Genomic DNA, 20,580 nt, shown 5'->3' with positions numbered 1-20,580 from the left:
TTTCTCGATGGCAAAGGTTGACAAAAATTGTTCAATACATTTGGTCTAAATGATCTCGCGACTATTTGAACAATTTGCAACAAAGAACAAAATGGAAAGTAGAGAAACCAAACATAAATTTAAATGCGATGGTTTTAATAAAGGAGGATAATCTTCCTGTAAATCAGTGGGTCTTGGGACGAATTTTAAAACTATTTCCTGGAACGGATGGAAGGGTCAGAGTAGCGGAGATTAAAACAAGCAAGGGGATCGTTAAACGTAGTGTATGTATTTTGCCATTGGACAATTAAAAAAGATGTGTGTTGATTTTTTCATTATGTGTACCTACAGCATTTATTCAATCTTTGTAAATTTTATATTGGAATATGTTTATGTACCATTGTTATGCTAATTTGTATGTTTATTGAATATAATTCAACGGCGGGTGGATGTTCAATATCTCAGAAATATAGCGCCAACTTGGCATCTTTGTCTCAGCATCCTCGCCACCGTTTGTTGTAACCCTAATCAGTTGAAAAATAGTTGTTGCTATTATAGCATGAGCGTGCTCGTAGCACCAATAATAATAAAATCTTTAATACAGTCCATATGATATTTTATTCTATTGTAAACAAACGAACCAGCGTAGAAATCAATTATTTAGTATCGAACAGCTATGGATTACCAAAGTTTTAATCTCTATATTTTTAATACAGCGAAATTATATACATTCGAAATATCCTTTCAAAGCTCTTTGATACCATAGTTAAAATCTAAGTTGCTTTTCGATAGTGTTTTCATAGGTTCTTGCTGGTTTACTACGTGTTTCTTAAAATTTCCGATCTTTTAAATTCGATATGACTCACAAATTTCGAATCTGGCTCTTTTGATGTGCTTCAGTGTCAATTTTATCGTAAATTAAAGCTGTTTCTTCTATCCTGTTTTGCATTACTACATAATTGTGAAAATTTCCGTATTTTTAATATGACACTTGAATCGTGTATTTAAATGTGTGGCTTCATTTTTGCCAAATCTAAGAGGTTTATTTATTATCGTTCTTTTAACATATTACTAGGTTTTCTCACGGGGTTTCAAAAAACCTGGTATATTCAATTCGGCATAATAACGACTCGCAGTTTTCGAAACAGTGTGTTACCAACTCACCGAAATTTATTCCGCTCGGAAACTAGCTTTCATCGGATTGCCAATTTCGTAAAACCCACTTTTCCGTAACATAACCATATCGAAATCGGCATTCCGTACGATTCCGGTGAAATTGAAGTTTGAAGGCGGGACTAACTTCGATCTTATGAATGCTTTTAAATTTTTATTTTATTATATTTTTTTTTAAAAGAAAATCATATTTTTCGTTACACGTAAAGGGAAACCACGAAAATATCTTTCAGATTCCTTGACGCTTAAAGAGCTCCAGTTCAGGAATCGTATTGAATTAATTTATATATAAATAATAATTTTTTAGCTAATTACTAACAGACAGCTAATTATATTTGTGAATATAACGAGATGCTCTTTATATTTTTAACTCATACCGAAAATCAAAGTAACTCGCAATTTAAGTATCGGCGAAATACAATGTTTATAAAAATAATTTCTTTTAACCATGATTAAGTCGAAATTTATAAATTGATCAAATATTGCGTTACACGCAAAGGAAAACTACAAAAATGTTTTTCAGATCGCTTATATCGATAATAGGCTTTAATCGGTAGTAATGACAGAAAACAGCGCCATTTTCATCACTAAAATAAGCTAACTCTCAGCGAAATCTGAATTTCGCTTACTCTTAAACCTGCCGGAAACGGATTCGTTATTATTTCGCATCGGAATTTAATTCCGAGCGGAATCAAGATGCTCGTAATACGACCTAACTGACATTCACGGATTTATGACGTCACGAGAGCTTCATTTCGATCGGAATTCGATCGAGTTATGGGGTGTGACATTGGAGACAATTTTTATCCGTTTTCAGCCTTTATTCGCTTTTTAACATAGAAGGATACTTATTTTTAGATATAGAACACTTTATTCCCGTTAAAATCTTGAAAAAGATGTTATCCGGAATTTATCCGTTTTTTAGCTATTATTCGATATTTCCCATTGAAAAAATAGTTATTTTTATGTATAGAAAAATTTATTCTCGCTAAAAATCGAAAAACATATAAAAAAAAATATATAAATTAAATGAATAAAAAAAATTGAAAATCATCCTTCGCCCGGAGTTGATCCCAGTACCTCCAGTTCTAGAAATCTAACGTACCCGCACTGCTACCAACCACGCCACGACTCATACGCAGCTGCTAAGAATATTTAGCGTGGCCCAGTGGTTTGGGCCGTGCACGAGTAAGATTCGTTGAGCGGGATGACGCAGGTTAAAATCCCGGCGGTGGTATATTTCTTAATTTATTTTTTTGTTTGTTTATTTTATTTCGCTATTTCCTGAAGGAAAAAAACTATTTTTTACATATCAAATCCTTTAAAATATCGAAAACACATTAAAAAATAATATAAAAAGATAAACAAAGCAAAAAATTAAAAATTGACCACCCCCGGGATTCGAACCCACTTTTTCCTGCTCAACAAATCATACTCGCCCACAGCCCTAACCACTGGGTCACACCATACACGATGTTGCCGTGATTATTTGACTTAAAGAGCCTTTCCCCGGCCAGTCATATAAAAAGATTTTCCGGCGAAATGGAATTGAATAGAAATTTTATGATTCGCAAAAATATTTCTCGCTGAAACCGGGACTTACTCATTAAAAGCGAGCTTTGCTCCAATTAACTGAGCACTGTACCAACCAAGTATTTAAGATTTCACCGCTTCTGAGTTTTCGTTAAGTCAGAATTCGTTATAAGCGACTGTATATTTACAGAACTGTATATCTAATCCTTTATATCCCATACAAAATCTGTAGTTCATCTTCATCTCCATTCGCTTCATTTTAGCGAAAGTCCACATTTGAGCGAAAATAGAAATAAAGAAGCATGAATAGAAAAAAGAAAACAGGCAGTCATATCGCCTAAAAAAGAATAATTTAATAATAATCTATGGACAGTTGTACAATTTTTTAATTCTTTCGATGTCCCTCTGACTTAACTTCTTCTTGGAGACAGGATCGTTGAGCCAACTTCCGTCCAGAGCCTCAATGGTTCTTTTCCTTCCCCTGTAATCCTTGGAGAAGGCCAGGGAGCCATACAGCATAATGGATTCATAGTCAAAAGGAGTCAATAATTGATTCTCATAGGGTTTCAGCAGAAAGAATTGATCCTCCATCCCTGCAACAACAATAATTACACCATATATATATATATATATATATATATATATATATATATATATATATATATATATATATATATATATATATATATATATATATATATATATGTATATATATATATATATATATGTATATATATATATATGTATATATATATATATATATATATATATATATATATATATATATATATATATATATATATATATATATATATATATATATATATATATATATATATATATAGCTTGTACGTGCTTACGTTAGTGTATCAATTGGTTAAATTAGACGCTATATAATATAAATTCGACGATTGGATAAAGCAGACGATATATTATATAAATATAGAACATTTATTATATCAGGTATTATATTAGTATATTATAATAATTAGACCAAATTATCAGACACATTGCAGTGTTTTAATAACTGCATGTTTTGCAAGAGTTTATATGCAATACTTTTATATTTAAACATACATATGTGATGGGTTTTTATTCAGGAGCACTACACTTTTTATTTTGCACTACAGCGTTAACACCAATTGATACACGAACATGAACAAGTGCAAGCCGATATCAGCCGCTTAAAAGCATTTATGTTTTATAGTGTCACCTGTTAATTAAGAATTTACATAGAATCTTTATAGTGCATCTAATAGTTTGGTATATATATATATATATATTCTCATTTTTGATTTTTAAGTGTATTATAATTTTTAAGTAATATTATGGTTGAGTAGTTTTAAAACTACATCTTCAATTAATCAGGAATTATCCAATCAATGTAGCTTAGATTTTGTAATTTGCTATGTAAAATTACATTATTTAATAAGAAAAAAATTGCATACTTTACAATTCAAAATTTTTTCGCCTATTTAAATAAAATAATAACTATTCACCAAAAGTTATTGAATACGTAAAATTATCTTTAGATAAACGAATGTTATAATTGTGTGTAATTTTTTTTAATAAATCGCTTAAAAAGTTCCAGCCATATATGGCAAAATACGCACAAAAACAAAATTAGCATTAGGGGGTCCAGACTTAGGATCACGCTCCTGCCCAAACTATTTCGACAATATTTCCCAGATTACGCCCTATATTTTGGGGATCAAAAATCCGAATCCGTCGGGGAAAAAAGGCACCTATTCAGAGTTTTTGTAACTTAAAAAATCTTCTTCGCTTATTAATTATGTCATCCCCTCGAACCATTAAGATTGTTTTCTAGAACGTGAAGATCCGATAACTAGATAAAAAGTTTTTCAGGGTAGTACGTTTTTTTATTTTGCGCTGTTTATATAGATTGTAACTCTTAACAAATCATCGCAGGTATGCCTATTTTACTCTTGTCGAATAGAAATGTAATGGTTTTACTTTAAAAGTTAGTTTTTGGTTCTTACAGTCCCTTTGCCAAATTATTATACGCATTATAAGATTCTGTGTAAAATCTTACTTATCTACAGCTTTATTGCTTTTACGTGACTGATACCGGTTTGAATTTATTTACATTCGTGTATCAATTGTTTAACATTGTAATGCAATACGTTAAAAATAAATACAAATAGGAAGTATATAAAAAATCTCCTGAATAAAAACCCATTACATGTATGTTTAAATATAAAAGTATTGCATATGAACTCGTTCAAAACATGTCATTATTAAAAAACTACAGTGCCACTAATAATTTAGTCTAATTATTATAATATACTAATGTAATATCTGACATAATAAATATTCTATATTTATATAATATATCGTCTAATTTATCCAATCGTCGAATTTATATTATATATCGTTTAATTTCTCCAATTGATACACGAACGTAAACAAGTGCAAACAGTCAGATAAAAACAATAAAGCTGTATAGTATTACCTGATAATTAAGATTTTACATAGAATCTTACAGTGTGTCTAATAATTTGGCAAAGGCACTGTATGTAAATAAATGACTACAAATGGAATATTGAAAAGAACTGAATACCTGCCTTTATGTTCTCCCAAAATATTCTTATATACTGATCCCTGTCAGATCTGTTTTGCTCGTGGTAGAAACCGATGGCGTGCCCCAGTTCGTGAATAATTGTACCTTCCCAACCGCAATGTTCTCCCAAAGAAACCGGTTGAGCTCCTCCTGTCTTCCCAACATGAGAGTAACACCTTCGCATCAATAGAAAAGAAAATTCGAATAGTATTACACATTTTAAAAACAGAAGCTGACTTCTATTTAGGGTAAGTTTCCCCCCGAATGACAGCAGTTTCAAATCTTCCCATAGGAAAGTCTACCTGTTACGAAACTAATTACTTTCGAATTGACAAACGAATTGTCGCAATTATTTTGAAACTATTTCCCGGCCGATGCACCAATTTTCTGTTACGAAACTAATTACTTTCGAATTGACAAACGACTTTTAGAAACATTTATTGGGACGTAACACAAACACATACATATTAACACAGACACTCAAGACATAATAATTCACATTAATCCCAGTTACATAGGGGGAGCTGCTGGAGCGCTTCCGGATACGAATATTCTTAACACTACCATAGATAGACATACACATGGTAATCTATGGTTACCACAGATTATATGACAAAACACCATAGGCCTATGGTTACTATAGAAACTTGTATGGCATTCATATTGTAAGACACAAGAAACACGGTCACCATAAAATACGTAAACAAATAACAAGTCCAAGTTAAATAAAAGAAATAGACAAAAATTTTTTTTTATTTCAACTAATTCGATGTTCGATTCTGCTCTGGTATTTAATTAACTTATTAATTAACATTCTAGTTTATGTAGAGAAAATTAACTCAACTTTAATACGTCATTTTGTAGATAAAGATTAGCTTGCTGACGTAATAAGTCACGTGTGTGAGTATGGAAGGTCTTCTTCTTCTTCTTGAAGTGTGAATACCGAATTGTTCCACGGTCTTATTCTTTTCGCCGGCAACATTTCATTATGAAAATGGAGCAAATTTTAAATTTCGCCTTCCTTTTGATTAAGCCTTCATTTACCTAAAATTTTAGATTTTAAACATTAAATGCTAAGCATTAAATTCATGTAGGTTTGGATTGATAATTGTGTGATTTTTATTTTTACAGGAATTAGTCGGAGTTAAAATTTTTTAACATTCCATCAAGTTGGTAATAAAATAATTGCTGTTTTTTAGAGTGAAATAAAACTCTTTTCTTTTTCTGTACAATAAAAGAACTAAATGTATTGAAATTTTTACCATTTAAAACTTCTAAATAAATAATAATCCGATGGTGCAAGGTCAAGGCTATACGGAGGAATCGTGCACCACCAAAACAATGTGAGGCCTCGCGCTTCTTTAGCAACACGTACAATATTATTAGAACGTAGTTCAGAAATCATGTCGCATCCGCCATATAGCCTCGACTTTACAATAGAATTATCATTTATTTCGAAGTTGAAAAAATGTTTTAAATGGTAAAAATTCTAGTCAGAACGATGACCTTATATCACACTTGATTGAGTTTTCTGCTGATATGGGCCAGGAGCTTTATTAGCCAGAAAATGGCAAAAGGTCATGGAACAAAATGGAAGATATTTGACTGATTAACATTCATTCGAGTAGAATTTTTTTTTATTTCGCACTGAAAAACCAAAACTACTTTCTTGCTTGCCCAATATTTTAATAGATTAAGACATTCTTACCCTTGTCCAGGGAATAGTCGAATATAATCTGCTTCCGTTGTTCTAGGAACAAATTTTATGCAGGTCATCTTATGATATTCATCGAAGCTTTTTTGAAGGATCCATTTAACTGTAGAGAAACGTATAACCGGCTGATAAGTATACAAAACGCACGAAATCCGTAAAAATAATAACTTTATTTATTTTTAAAAAAGAATGCATACACGCATTCATAAATTTTTCACCAAACTAAATAAATAGTCTTCAAATATAAATACTATTCTGAATGACCGAAATTAGTGGTTGTTGACATCCACCGGTGAATGTTGACAATCGCATAGTCACTTTGGTAAATGTCCAAAATATGTACTAGGTCTAGTTAAATGCCACTGCAAGATATACATTTGCCCGGTATGCCCTACATCAATGTTTTTTCAAAGTCAAGTAACACTGCCCAGTATGCATTTAACCGTTACTCCGAACACTGATGTTTTTCCTTATCTATCCTTAGCAGATATTAAAATATCGAATAAATATAATAATAAGAACGAATAAATTAATATTGAATCGGCCGTAACAAATATTTCGAACAATCACCAAAGCGACTATGTGATTGTTGACATTCACCGGAGAAAGTCGACATTCTCTTGAGCTCGGTCATTCATGGTAACATAAACATTTTAAAACCTTAATTTACTACTAGCAGGGTAGGGGAGAGTGGGGTCAATTGTAACAGGGTACGATTGTAACAGAGCAAAAATGTCGAGCCATTTTTATGTACTTTTGAAAGAGTTACATCACAAAAGATATTTTCACGCTACGTAAGTACTTTTTTTGGTATTAGAATATTATATTAAACAAATTAAAATTATTAACCGAATATGTAAGTGGACACCTTGATTAACATTTCAATAAAAAAAAGATTAGTTTAGTTAATTAACTAGCATTGTTTTTAACAAATGAAGCTGAAATGGCGTCTTGGGGACAATTGTAACAGCTGAAAATAAATAATCTTATGTTTACAAACCATTACTTAAGTCTTTAAGAACCATCAATAGTTTCCTATATTATTTATATTATGTTGCATGTGCATTATTTTATTTGTCACCTTTCACAGCATAAATTAAAATTTTTAACCCCTTAAAGTTAAAAGTTTAACCCTTTAGGTCTCTACTCATTATTATTTTTACTCCTAAAATATCACAACTATTTTGATCAATAAAAAATATATCACAACTATGATAATATGTATAATTAACTAGTTGAATTTATGAACTGTTACAATTGTAAGTGGGGACAATTGTAACAAGTGCACGACTGACAAAAATTGTTAATAACTAATATAATAACATTTAAAATAAGGTATTTATTTTTTTTTTCTAGTAGAGGATAGTCTACTTTACTCGTCTGTCAATTAATACTGATATAATAATATATTCGATTTTTTGTTAGTTAAAAATAGTTAAGTAAAAAATGTTACAATTGACCCCACTCTCCCCTGCTATAAAAAATGTTATTTAATACATTCGTGAATATAGTTACAAAATCAAGTGATGTACCAAAACGTCAATAAGTTTGGTGAAGTATTACTTACATACGGTTTTATGTAAACCGGGATCCTCAACATATGGAACTATTCCTCCCGGCCATAGTTGCCTTTTGTCGACGACTGCGTTTCGATCCTAAAATTTAGATTTTTTTTTTTTTTTTACAAAAGAAAATTAAAAATAAGAAACTGAAACTATCACAATTTGAGCTCCTTAATTTTGTAACGATGAAAAGTACTTTTAGTTTGTTTGGCACAGTAATAAATATTTTTAAAATGTACTTCTTACTTTGTTATTTTACTGCTTATTAATTGTTAAAATTTCAATTATATACTATTAATCAGGACTATTAAACTTCGAAATTAATGCGGGCAGCTTTTACAGCAATAAAATCCCTATCTGATGGGTTAATTATGCTACTTATGTTCATCGTACCATTACAAAATCTAAAAAGAAAGTTTAAAAGTTAAGTCCGAAGTTGGTATATTGTTGACAAGGTAAGAATTCTTACACTTTAACATTTAAGTGCTTTATAAAAAAAAATAGTGCGTGGAGTCCTTCCGAGCGGAAGAAGTTAAACTTCACAACCTGCGACGTTAATTGTAGAAGAATCAGCAGTCGTAGAAGGATCACTAGTTCTATTCAACGACTCTTTTTCCTGCTCCGCTCGCTTCCGTGCTCTGTAATCACGGTAATATTGTGCATTTTTCCCTCGTGGGCCTCTTGAACCAGTGGAAGTGCTTGTGGTTGCCTCATCGTCTCGCCCTGGAAAATTTATTTGTATTAATAATGTATGTGAATGCGTCATAATGTAATTTCAGAAGAGAAAACCTAACAATCAATTGATATTCACAAGAGACGTACCTTGACATAACCTTAAATCCGTCGCATTGTCTGTGGGATTGTTTTCACTCATTTTTTACAATTGTTATCCACTAAATTTGAAAATAAAAATTCTGTCCTATTAAATTATGTGTGTATCAAAACAAACTAAAAAAATATTTATAGAAAAACAATTCGCGATCGCAACGCTCGAGTACGCCCTCTATCGGGAGCCTGTAAATATCAGACATTAATTTATCACGTTTTCATTTAGTTCCATCAAAATCATCGGCCATGACGGACGCCATTTTCTTAGCAGCAAAGTAAAATCAAAATTTCCCTAAGGAACAGCTGAAGAACTTGAAAAAACTAACCAGAACATGCCAAACATTGAAGCAGAACACGCCAAGCATTCGAAGAACAATTTCTCAATAATTTATTACCTTTCTATTACCAACAACATAACTTATAATTTCATGATCACTTGCTGTTACAGATGTGTATATTACGGTAAAATAATTTTTTCTGTCTTCAATCCATTACAAATTAAAATGAAGTCAACATTGCTTTCGTCATTCCAATAAAGAAATGTGAATTCAGAAGGTCAAGAACTGCAATAGTTATTGAATTCTTCTTTGTTATAGAACAGTATATATTTCTGTATCTATATAATTCGGAAAACAACAATAAAGAATCAACCAAATTACTTGAAATAGTGTCATTTGTGCTGATGATTAATAAATTTTTTATCGTTTTCTTGGTAAGTATTTCTTAGTTTTGAAAGAATAGATAATTTCAACTAGAATTCAGCTGTTCTGTTTTTAAGCTACATATTCAAATTCATATCGAGATCTTACAAGTATAAAATTTTGATGTGTGGTATGTTATCTAAAAGTAATAAAGGGATAATCTATGCACATATTATTTGAAAATAAAACTTTCAAACGAAGAACATTTCATTTGGAACTCTACGGATTTATAAAGAAGGTAAGTGTTATGATTTTTATAATAAAAAATTAGCTTGTAAAACTTTTTTTTTCTTATTTGATGATAGTTCTCTACAGAATGGTTTCTTACGTCTGATTAAGAATATTAAGAAAAGAAACTATACGAAAGTTTTTATTTCAATGTAAAGAATTCTTTATTTTCCGTTTTATAGTTTATAATTTTTTGATAAAAATTGTTGTCAAAATACTTTTTTTGAAAACATAAATGGTATAACATTATGTGTTTATGTATACATTTTGCATATTCTAATGTTTCAAGTAATATGATTCAGAAAAGTATGAATAAAAATTCGGTACTTATGTATTAACGCCACAGCAGCTACAGATTTGGCTGTTTTTAAGTGCCGCCAATCTACACCTTAAATTTTTGTGACAAATCATAAAACGAAACACTTTATTTAAAATCAAAGTAGTTTATCGGATTTCGGTGGACAATGGGCAAAATATTTAGCTCCAGAAAAAATAAAATTGCATCTTGTTCTATTTTTGGCAAATCCCAAAGACGCATTTTCGTAGCACTAAAAAATGGTAACAAAAATCGAAGAACAAATCATTTTGGAATTCTTCTGATTTAAAAAGCAGGTAAGTGTTAATTTTTATAAAATAAAAAAATTTTCTTTTAAGTAGTTTTTTTCTTGATGATAGTTTTCTATAGAATGGTTTTCTACGTCCGATTATGAATCAAAAAGAAAAAAACATGAAAGTTGTTTATTTTAATATAAGGAATTTTTAGAATTGTTTTTTTTTTGTTTTGTATCGTAAGCATTCTTTACTTTACGTTTTTCAGTTTCTAAATAATGATTTTTATTAAAACTTAAAATTTTTTGATAAAATTACTTGTCAAAAAACTTTATTTACAAAATTAAATTACATAAAATTATGAAGCTTATGTATACTTTTTGCTTATTTTAATGTTTGAAGTAATATGATTCTTAAAACTATGGATTGTAAAGTTTAAATAGGCCTTTCAGGTTATATCATTAAATTTAGTAAAACTATTTCTCAGGCATTAGGTTTTAACTCTAATAAGAAGATACATATTTTTTTCTGTTCATTTACAAATATTTTTCAGATGTGTTTTGGATGCTCCTTCTTTAAAAAAAAAAAAAAACCATAATAAAGAAGGTACGTTACAATGCTACACTCTACATTAAAGACGTCCCCAAAGTAACTGAATGACGGTTCATATAGAAATCGCAGGTATGCGTCTCATACAACAACGCCCCCTATAGTTCGTTGACTATAGGGGGCGTTCGTTTTTATGACTTTTATTATTTTTATGCTAGTGAGAACCAAAACAATATGGAAATGAATGAGTGAAAACTGGATCCTACCACGTGATTTCCCGGTCAATAAAAATGTAGCGTTAAGCGTTTAACGCAACCTTGTTGGAATTCGCATAAGAAGTATAACTTCAAAAAAAAAAAAATTTCAAATGGCAATTCTTACGTTTTGAAAACACAGGTCTTCAAACGACGATTTTTTTAAAAACACAAATAACTAATCAGGTGACAAAGACACGTATACAAGAGATGATGCTCAAAACAGTCTCAAAAGACAATGATCAGGACCCGACTTAGCCTGATTGAGGCCCGGGGCAAAAACTTCCTCGGGGGGATCCTAGTGTGTTAACCATTCATACAATTCTGGCGATCAACATGTAAGTAATACATTTTGTAATACATAATTTACAATACACAATTTGCGTGAAGTGATAGTCTAGCTCGACGTAAATGAACTACAACAACAAGCCTCCTCAAAAATTTGTAACTTTCTAAATGATTAACCCTGCATACGAAAATAATAATTATTTTTCTCTTTTAAAAAGTGAGGGGTTAAATCACGAAATATTACACAGGATTTTAAATCTTTAAGATTTTTTTAACAGAACATTCTTTTTCAATCAACAGATAGATAGAGCAGGCGCTATTAACTTTAGCTAACAACTTCATTATCGTTAAGAATTCTTTTTCAATCAACAGATAGATAGAGCAGGCGCTATTAACTTTAGCTAACAATTTCATTATCGTTAAGAATTCTTTTTCAATCAACAGATAGATAGAGCAGGCGCTATTAACTTCAGCTAACAACTTCATTATCGTTAAGAATTCTTTTTCAATCAACAGATAGATAGAGCAGGCGCTATTAACTTTAGCTAACAACTTCATTATCGTTAAGAATTCTTTTTCAATCAACAGATAGATAGAGCAGGCGCTATTAACTTTAGCTAACAACTTCATTATCGTTAAGAATTCTTTTTCAATCAACAGATAGATAGAGCAGGCGCTATTAACTTCAGCTAACAACTTCATTATCGTAAAGAATTCTTTTTCAATCAACAGATAGATAGAGCAGGCGCTATTAACTTCAGCTAACAACTTCATTATCGTTAAGAATTCTTTTTCAATCAACAGATAGATAGAGCAGGCGCTATTAACTTCAGCTAACAACTTCATTATCGTTAAGAATTCTTTTTCAATCAACAGATAGATAGAGCAGGCGCTATTAACTTTAGCTAACAACTTCATTATCGTTAAGAATTCTTTTTCAATCAACAGATAGATAGAGCAGGCTCTATTAACTTTAGCTAACAACTTCATTATCGTTAAGAATTCTTTTTCAATCAACAGATAGATAGAGCAGGCGCTATTAACTTTAGCTAACAACTTCATTATCGTTAAGAATTCTTTTTCAATCAACAGATAGATAGAGCAGGCGCTATTAACTTCAGCTAACAACTTCATTATCGTTAAGAATTCTTTTTCAATCAACAGATAGATAGAGCAGGCGCTATTAACTTTAGCTAACAACTTCATTATCGTTAAGAATTCTTTTTCAATCAACAGATAGATAGAGCAGGCGCTATTAACTTTAGCTAACAACTTCATTATCGTTAAGAATTCTTTTTCAATCAACAGATAGATAGAGCAGGCGCTATTAACTTCAGCTAACAACTTCATTATCGTTAAGAATTCTTTTTCAATCAACAGATAGACAGAGCAGGCGCTATTAACTTTAGCTAACAACTTCATTATCGTAAAGAATTCTTTTTCAATCAACAGATAGATAGAGCAGGCGCTATTAACTTCAGCTAACAACTTCATTATCGTTAAGAATTCTTTTTCAATCAACAGATAGATAGAGCAGGCGCTATTAACTTCAGCTAACAACTTCATTATCGTTAAGAATTCTTTTTCAATCAACAGATAGACAGAGCAGGCGCTATTAACTTTAGCTAACAACTTCATTGTCGTTAAGAATTCTCAAAATTTTTTAAGGGGTGTTTGGGGAATTGTGTTTTGAAAATTGTGTTTTGAGAATCTTATATAAAATAATTGAAACACTTAGAAAATGTTAAATGGTTCAAGCATTGTGCAATACCTCAGCATCGAATCCCAGCATGTCCCCTCCAAAGAGATCAGGATTTTCCAATGGGGAATTAAATGGATCATCTACAAAATAATTAAATACAAAATACATACAAAGTAAAATTTGATACTTTCAGACAACAACTAAATTATTTTAAATGTCTATTAAAATCTTTCAAGGCAAACTAATTAATAAGTAGGAAATTCCTCAAATTTACGTTAGCTTCCGCACGTTCCAGTACGTAAGATTTCAAATAATTGCGCAGGCGTCAGTTCTGGTGAAGTGCGCATGCGCCCGTTAGAAAATATCAAATGAAAAATAAATTGCAAAAAACCTACTTAAAAGCATTTTCCATTGCCAAAACCTAAAGCACACCAAACTCAGACACAAACCAAACTGAAAATCACAAATAAATATCGGTTTGGAATGTTACGTATCAAACTTATATAAAGAAAAATAAAGCATTTCGTAAAAATTTGTAAGTTAAAAGCGCTAACGTATTGGAGTATCATTTTAACTTCGACCGCAAAACCAAAGGAACACCACACTGAAAATTTCACAAATAAATATCAGTTTTGACCGGTTGTGGTAGAAATAGGTATACGACAAGTATTATTCGAAGCAAACAAAATACAAGTAATAATAATAATAGAATATTAACTGTATATAATTGTTAGAAAAAGTCATAAAGTCAAATGCGCAGAAACGATAAGATTATAAGCGCATTTTCGATGCAAAAGTTCTTAAACGGTCATTTGACCACCTATGGTATGTTTAGTGTTAAGCTGTATGCTTTTAATCATTTGCAAGAATGATATAAAAACTCAGAGTCAAATTAAATTGTTATTCGACATAATTAGTCAAAAATTTATCAGCATATATTACTTGAAAAAAATTTTGCATTTCAAATGTATGTTTCTGACATAACGCTTTGATGTTAGTTTCAAAACCACAAATGTCGGGAATTAGGAATAGAAAATGAATTAACCACCATCAGATTAAGAAAACTAAAAAGACTACGAGTTTAATTAAACCTAGTAAATTATAAATTAACTATTGACAATGTAAGTAAAACTTAAAAATATATTGCACATTATTTTGAAAAACCTAAAAGAAAAACGACTGAATTTTCAATAAAAATCATAAATACTCTGATACATATGAATTTTGAGCAGGATAAATACTCAATGTATTTTCCCCAAGTTATACAAGTTGTGGTAATTTAAAATTATAGGTTGGTATCGTGATATTCTTCAATTTTCCAAAAACAAAATAGTTAGAAGTTGTTCAATGTATATTTTAGTCTGTTATAAACAAAACCTAAATAAACGATCTTCTTTTGAGAGAACGCATCGAGTAAGTAAATAAAATTCGATAGCAGTTGTAAACATATTAACCAAACTGTTAATCGATATGAAAATATGATAAATTTAATGAATTTTCCATCGCTTTATCAATAACATTGGAGTTTTAAAATTAAGTCAGACAGTTTAACTCAGAGCTGCATTTTAAGTAAGCTTTAACTGAAAATAAGTAAGACTCTTTTTGGTCTTCGTCGAATGATTATGGACAATTTCATTTCAAAAACCAATCCCTTACCTACAGGAAAACCGTAAATGCATCCTAAGAACAAAATAAAAATGCCGATAACAATCGAATTTCTCGCCATTTTTAACAACGGAGTGGAACAGAACAAAAAATTTCACTTCTTTTAAATAACACTTATCATGGAAAACAAACAGCTGCTCCCACAAAACATAAATGGAATGAAATCACGAATAATCAGATTTATTCATATCTACTATTCTAGGTTCTTATCTCTCCTTTTGGTGAAGCTGATCTGCTTTACTACTGTACCATTTTGCATTTTAAGATATATTCAGGTAAAGGACCCTTGAAAACGCACGATAAATATCGTCCCCCCATGAATAAAACCCACTGCCGTGAGAGAGGAGAAAATCTTACAACAGTATAGTTTGTCAATGGAAATAAATCCCCTCGCCACGATGTCTAAGGCCGCTATGGAAACAAGAAATAGAAGAGAAACAAAGAGAGGATTCCTTTTTTTTACCACCCGAGTCAAAACCAGCCTTTAATATTGACCCTCGTAACCATAGACACCGCCACTGCTCTAGTCGAACGGCGAGAAAAGTTTCTCACATAGACAGACTACATTTATCAGGCGTTGCCGACTGAGCTATTTCATTCATTGAGGGTGGCAATATAATAAATGTATTGCCGGGAGGCGTATTGACAAAACATACCGTAGATTGTAAACGTGGCGATTGCAGGTGGAGTTGGCGATGGATTACGCGTAAATGTGGTGGGAGAACGAAATTACATTAACCTAAGCAGTGTAATTCGATATTTTCTTCTTCTCCTCGACTAGCCATTATGAATAAAAATAACTCATTAATTCCTTTTAGCAGAGAAAATAAAAAAGAAAATAACACCTTTTTATTGTCAGGATCACTTTACAAATACACTGTATTCATATTTTATTAAGCGCTATAATTTATATTTTATAAAACGATCTAGTTCTTTGATAAAACAGATTCAATTTTTTAATTTTTTTTACAAGAATTGTGTTTGCGAAGAAATAAAAATAATTTATTAATGAACCAATCACAAAAAATAACGTAACATTTTAATACTATGTTTTATTGAAACGCTATTTTGAAGAATTAATTCTATTTAACTTTTATTGTAAGAAAACATAACCTGTTTTATTTTAGTGATATTTTCTATGAAATCAATATTCTCTATAAAAGAATAATGTAAGCTTTTTTATAAAGATTATTTTTTTAGAAATTAACAAAGACATATTATTTACTAGAAAAAAAATAGAGTATTCAAAAATGTTATCACTCTTTAAAGTAATAGTTTCTTGTAAACGAAATAATCAATATTTTTAAAATAAAGTTTGAAAGCGTTTGTTTCATTACTAGAAGCATTCATTATAAAAAAAATATATATTAAATTACTTTTTTGCATAATTTTATGAAATAACTTTTTTTTGGAATGAGATGAGATTTTAAACTTTGTGAAAAATTGATTCAATTCCTTAATATATATAAAAGTCGGTAAATACTTTATTCATTATGGAGGTCATAGATAACTTGATACCTTTTCAATATAAGAATAATAAATGCAATTAATAGAAAATTCACAGTTTTAAAAATATATTTTATTTACACGCATTGCATACAGGTTATAATGCAACTATCATACGTAACATAAATTTATAGATTCCTAAATACTGTTATATGAGTTTGGTAATTAAAAATATAATTAAAAAATAACATAATTAAAAAATAACATAATTAAAAAATAACTTAATTAAAAAAAAATTTCAACCTTCAATTAAAAACTTCCTGTTGTCATATATTAATAATAATCATAATTTTTAGCAACTTTTTTGGGCACAAATTTTTAATTCTCGAACTTAATACTATCCTTTATATGAAAATATCAGAAAATTTATAAAAGAAAAACTATATTTTAAAATTGAGACATTGGCGACCACAGAGGTTAGATGTATGTGCTGAGTTTAAATAAATTATATGTTATAAAACTCACATTTAAGATTTAGATCAATTTATTATCAGGTCATAAGAGTGTTTTTTAATAAATAAATGTAGTGATTGTTTGATTTACAATTGTAATTTCCTGGGTGTTTAATGTTAAGTTATACATTTCTTTAGAGATAATATTTGAAATATGCAAAGCAGGGCGGCATTCATTTCAACTTAAAAATCATCAACTTAACTTTCAATAACTATAGATAAATAAAAAACAAAAGTTTGATAAAAACTTTAAAAGAAATACTTTTAGAAAAATTCTTTCTAAATAATATTTAAATAAAACACAATCACTTCGTCTGAGTGATTCTGTAAGAAATTCTAAACTTTACAATTTTACAAGTTAGGTGAAAAGTAAATATCTACAATAGTGGTAGGGAATTAAGGAAATTCTAAATCTAAAGTTTGAGTCCTAGAACGTAAAGATCTGATCATTAGATCAAAAGTTAGTTTTAGATTTTTCGTTTATTGCTCACTGTACACTAAAAGGTGATTTTTTTTTCTTTTGAAATTTTGATTTTAATGCCCTTACTTCAACCTCCTTCGAGTTATGCTTACTTTATAAATTTAATCTCAACTTTATTTTTCTTTTCACTTTTAAACTGTAAAAGACTTTTTCTCCATTTGTAAATTATGAAAAAAGTTATTAATCTGATTGCGTAAACAGTTAATTTATTAAAATTGAACATTCTCAATTAATTCCTTTTAATAGTCATTTATATTATTAATAATAATTATTTGCACAAAATTATAATAGAGGAAAGTTTGATTAGAAATTTAAAAGTTCTTGCTACAATAATTAGGGAATTTCTATTGACAAATTCAAGTAATTTTTTTTTTCCGGAGCAAAATGCATTTTTATTTAAAATGGAACAGCACTGACTTAACATTTATACGATAAAACACTCTCTAATCGCTAACACCGATGACAGGAAAAAAATTTCGTTTTTTTTTTTTTCTTTTCCACAAAAAGTTTAGAACTTAAAATGTTGTTCTTTCATTATAAAGCAATAGCATAATATTCTCGTATCATGTAAAACTTGATAACGAAGTTACTTATCTACCGCTTTACAGTTATAAAATGAAATGATTATTGAATTCTACTTGCATTTTAAAATGTCAATGTCTCCATCATTCAATGAATTTTACGATTATTTTTATAAAACTGTGTATAATGAACATTTCAACTAAAATAATTAGTACAAAATAGCTGCTAATAATTCTCTTAAACATTTATAAATATTATACATTTATAAATTTCAGCTTTTCGCATTATTGCTAAATAACATCTACGTCGAAAAATATTTAAGGAATTCCATAATAACTGAAAATTAAATAAAACTTTAAAAAAATTGTAAATGGTTATCGAGCAGAACCATTAAGTTTAATTAATGAATATAGAATTAGTAGCAAAGTCACTGCTGAACAATAATTTTTTTTTAATCTTTTAAGTAAACAAATTTTTTTGTAATAATCATTTCATTATTAAGGATTAGAGGTTATTGTGAAATTATTAATTTTAATAAGTGGATGAGTAGGTAAAGAAGTTCACTACTCGAAATACGCGTATACATTTAATGAAAGTTATGAAAATACAGAAGGGGGCTATGGAGGTAATAATATATAATTTTTTTTATCTTAGTTTTATTACGATCTTCTAAAAAACGCTAATAAACACAATTATGTTAACAAATACAAACGATTATGTCGGAGCTATAACAAAAAAATACGCTTTATATTTCATTTAATGCAGAAGAATCTAATGAAGATCAGCTTATTTGAAACTCTGAAATGTGACACCCATATATAACTTAGTGAATGATAGATACGTGATACCGAAAACAAAAGAAAAACATAAGCACACAGCTGTTTGGCGATTTGCAAGACGCTCCTTCAACGCCGATTGATATTTTCGCCAACCCCTTTACAATCTACGGTATGTTTTGTCAATACGCTGCCGGGAGTCGTGGAGGCTCAGGGGATAGACCGTTCCCCTTCCAATGAGATTAACCGGATTCGAATCCCAGTGATGGCTGGTCGTTACGAATTTCGCGCATGGCACACACCGACCACAGTGCTGACATAAAATATCCTCAGTGGTAGACGGATCACGGGTTAGAGTCCTCTTCCCGGCAGGCTAGCCGTTAGAGGTTTTCGTTGTTTTCCTCTCCATGTAATGCAAATGCGGGTTAGTTTCATGAAAAAGTCCTCCACGAAAACGAATTTCTCCGAATACTTGATCCAGGAGCTCCCTTGTCTTCTGGATTGGGTTCAAAATTACAAGGCTACGAAGTTGTACATTAATAGTCCTGAACCCAAAATTGGGTCAACTGTTCAATGACGGTTATAAAGTAAAATAAAATGTATTGGTGGGAGCCGCTATGGCTCAGAGGATAGAGCATTCAACTTCTAATGAGATGTACAGGGCACTGACACTAATCTCGCAATGCCTGGTTGATTCGAAATCTGCAGCCGGCCCGCAATGACCACAGTGCTAACGTGAAATATCCTCAGTGGTAGACGGATCCTGGGTTAGAGTCCCCTTATCGTCAGGCTAACTGTGGGAGATTTTCGTGGTTTTCCTCTCCATGTAGCGCAATTGTGGCTTAGTTCCATCAAAATAACCTCCTCGAAGGAACATTTTTCCTAAAATTTAATCCAGGAGTTCCTTTGTCATCTGGATTGTGTTCAAAATTACAAGAATACGAAGTTAAGTTGAACATTGGTAGTGGTAAACTGAAAATTCGGTCGACTGTTCAATGACGGATATAAAATGTATTGGTCTTTGTTCCAAAACAAAGAATTTGTTATTGATTTTTCAAATGAGGGGAAATATATCGCGATATATCGATGTTAAAATCTTATATCGCGATATTAAAAATTCTTTATTACCCAGCACTAGGTATTAAGAGTCACATGACGGCGGGAGAATCTGGGTGTCTTGAGATGGTTATTCTGTTAAAAAATGCAACAATAGTTATTTTTTTAATTTTAAATGTTTACTTAACCAATCAATTTTTACGAAAAATATAGTTAGGGGAGAGTCAGGGTAGCCCCGCCCAGCGGGTACCCCCGCCCACAGTCAATTTCATATGTATAGAATATTTTTTCAAGTCAATGGGCCATCGGACACTAATTGTTATATTAAAAAAAGATTATTTTCAAAGTTTCAAGTATTTAACAATAGTTCAGTATTTAACATGGTAAACAATAGTTTTGAAAATATGTTGAATACAGTAGTCATGAAATTAAGAAAAATTGGTTGAATGTTTCGATTAAACTTCATTTTAATACTAAAAAA

General features: G+C 30.4%; 1 protein-coding gene across 1 annotated transcript; it reads right to left on the bottom strand.

The window, feature by feature from the left end:
* Positions 1-3,018: 3,018 nt before the first annotated feature.
* Positions 3,019-15,466, bottom strand: LOC147808257 (astacin-like metalloprotease toxin 5). The gene is made up of 6 exons (XM_087166324.1): positions 15,298-15,466; positions 13,711-13,781; positions 8,548-8,635; positions 6,975-7,083; positions 5,267-5,442; positions 3,019-3,278 (listed from the first exon to the last, which is right to left on the bottom strand). The coding sequence occupies exons 1-6, from the start codon at positions 15,365-15,367 to the stop codon at positions 3,049-3,051; spliced, it is 744 nt and encodes a 247-aa protein (XP_087022450.1). The 5' UTR covers positions 15,368-15,466; the 3' UTR covers positions 3,019-3,048.
* Positions 15,467-20,580: the final 5,114 nt, after the last annotated feature.

This window comes from Parasteatoda tepidariorum, chromosome 6 (assembly GCF_982258835.1).
Source record: "Parasteatoda tepidariorum strain Cologne lab strain chromosome 6, Ptep-v5.0, whole genome shotgun sequence".
Classification (NCBI taxonomy): Eukaryota; Metazoa; Arthropoda; class Arachnida; order Araneae; family Theridiidae; genus Parasteatoda; species Parasteatoda tepidariorum.
This window is presented reverse-complemented; position numbering and strand designations above follow the sequence as displayed.

Bases quoted from the DNA above. Each gene is read 5' to 3' on its own strand.
- LOC147808257 (XM_087166324.1), bottom strand. From the start codon at position 15,367: ATGGCGAGAAATTCGATTGTTATCGGCATTTTTATTTTGTTCTTAGGA. The intron at 8,636-13,710 runs GTATTGCACAAT...TCTAAATTTTAG, and splicing joins TGCTGGGATTCGATGCTGAG to GATCGAAACGCAGTCGTCGA. The intron at 5,443-6,974 runs GTAAGAATGTCT...ATTGATGCGAAG, and splicing joins CGACTATTCCCTGGACAAGG to GTGTTACTCTCATGTTGGGA.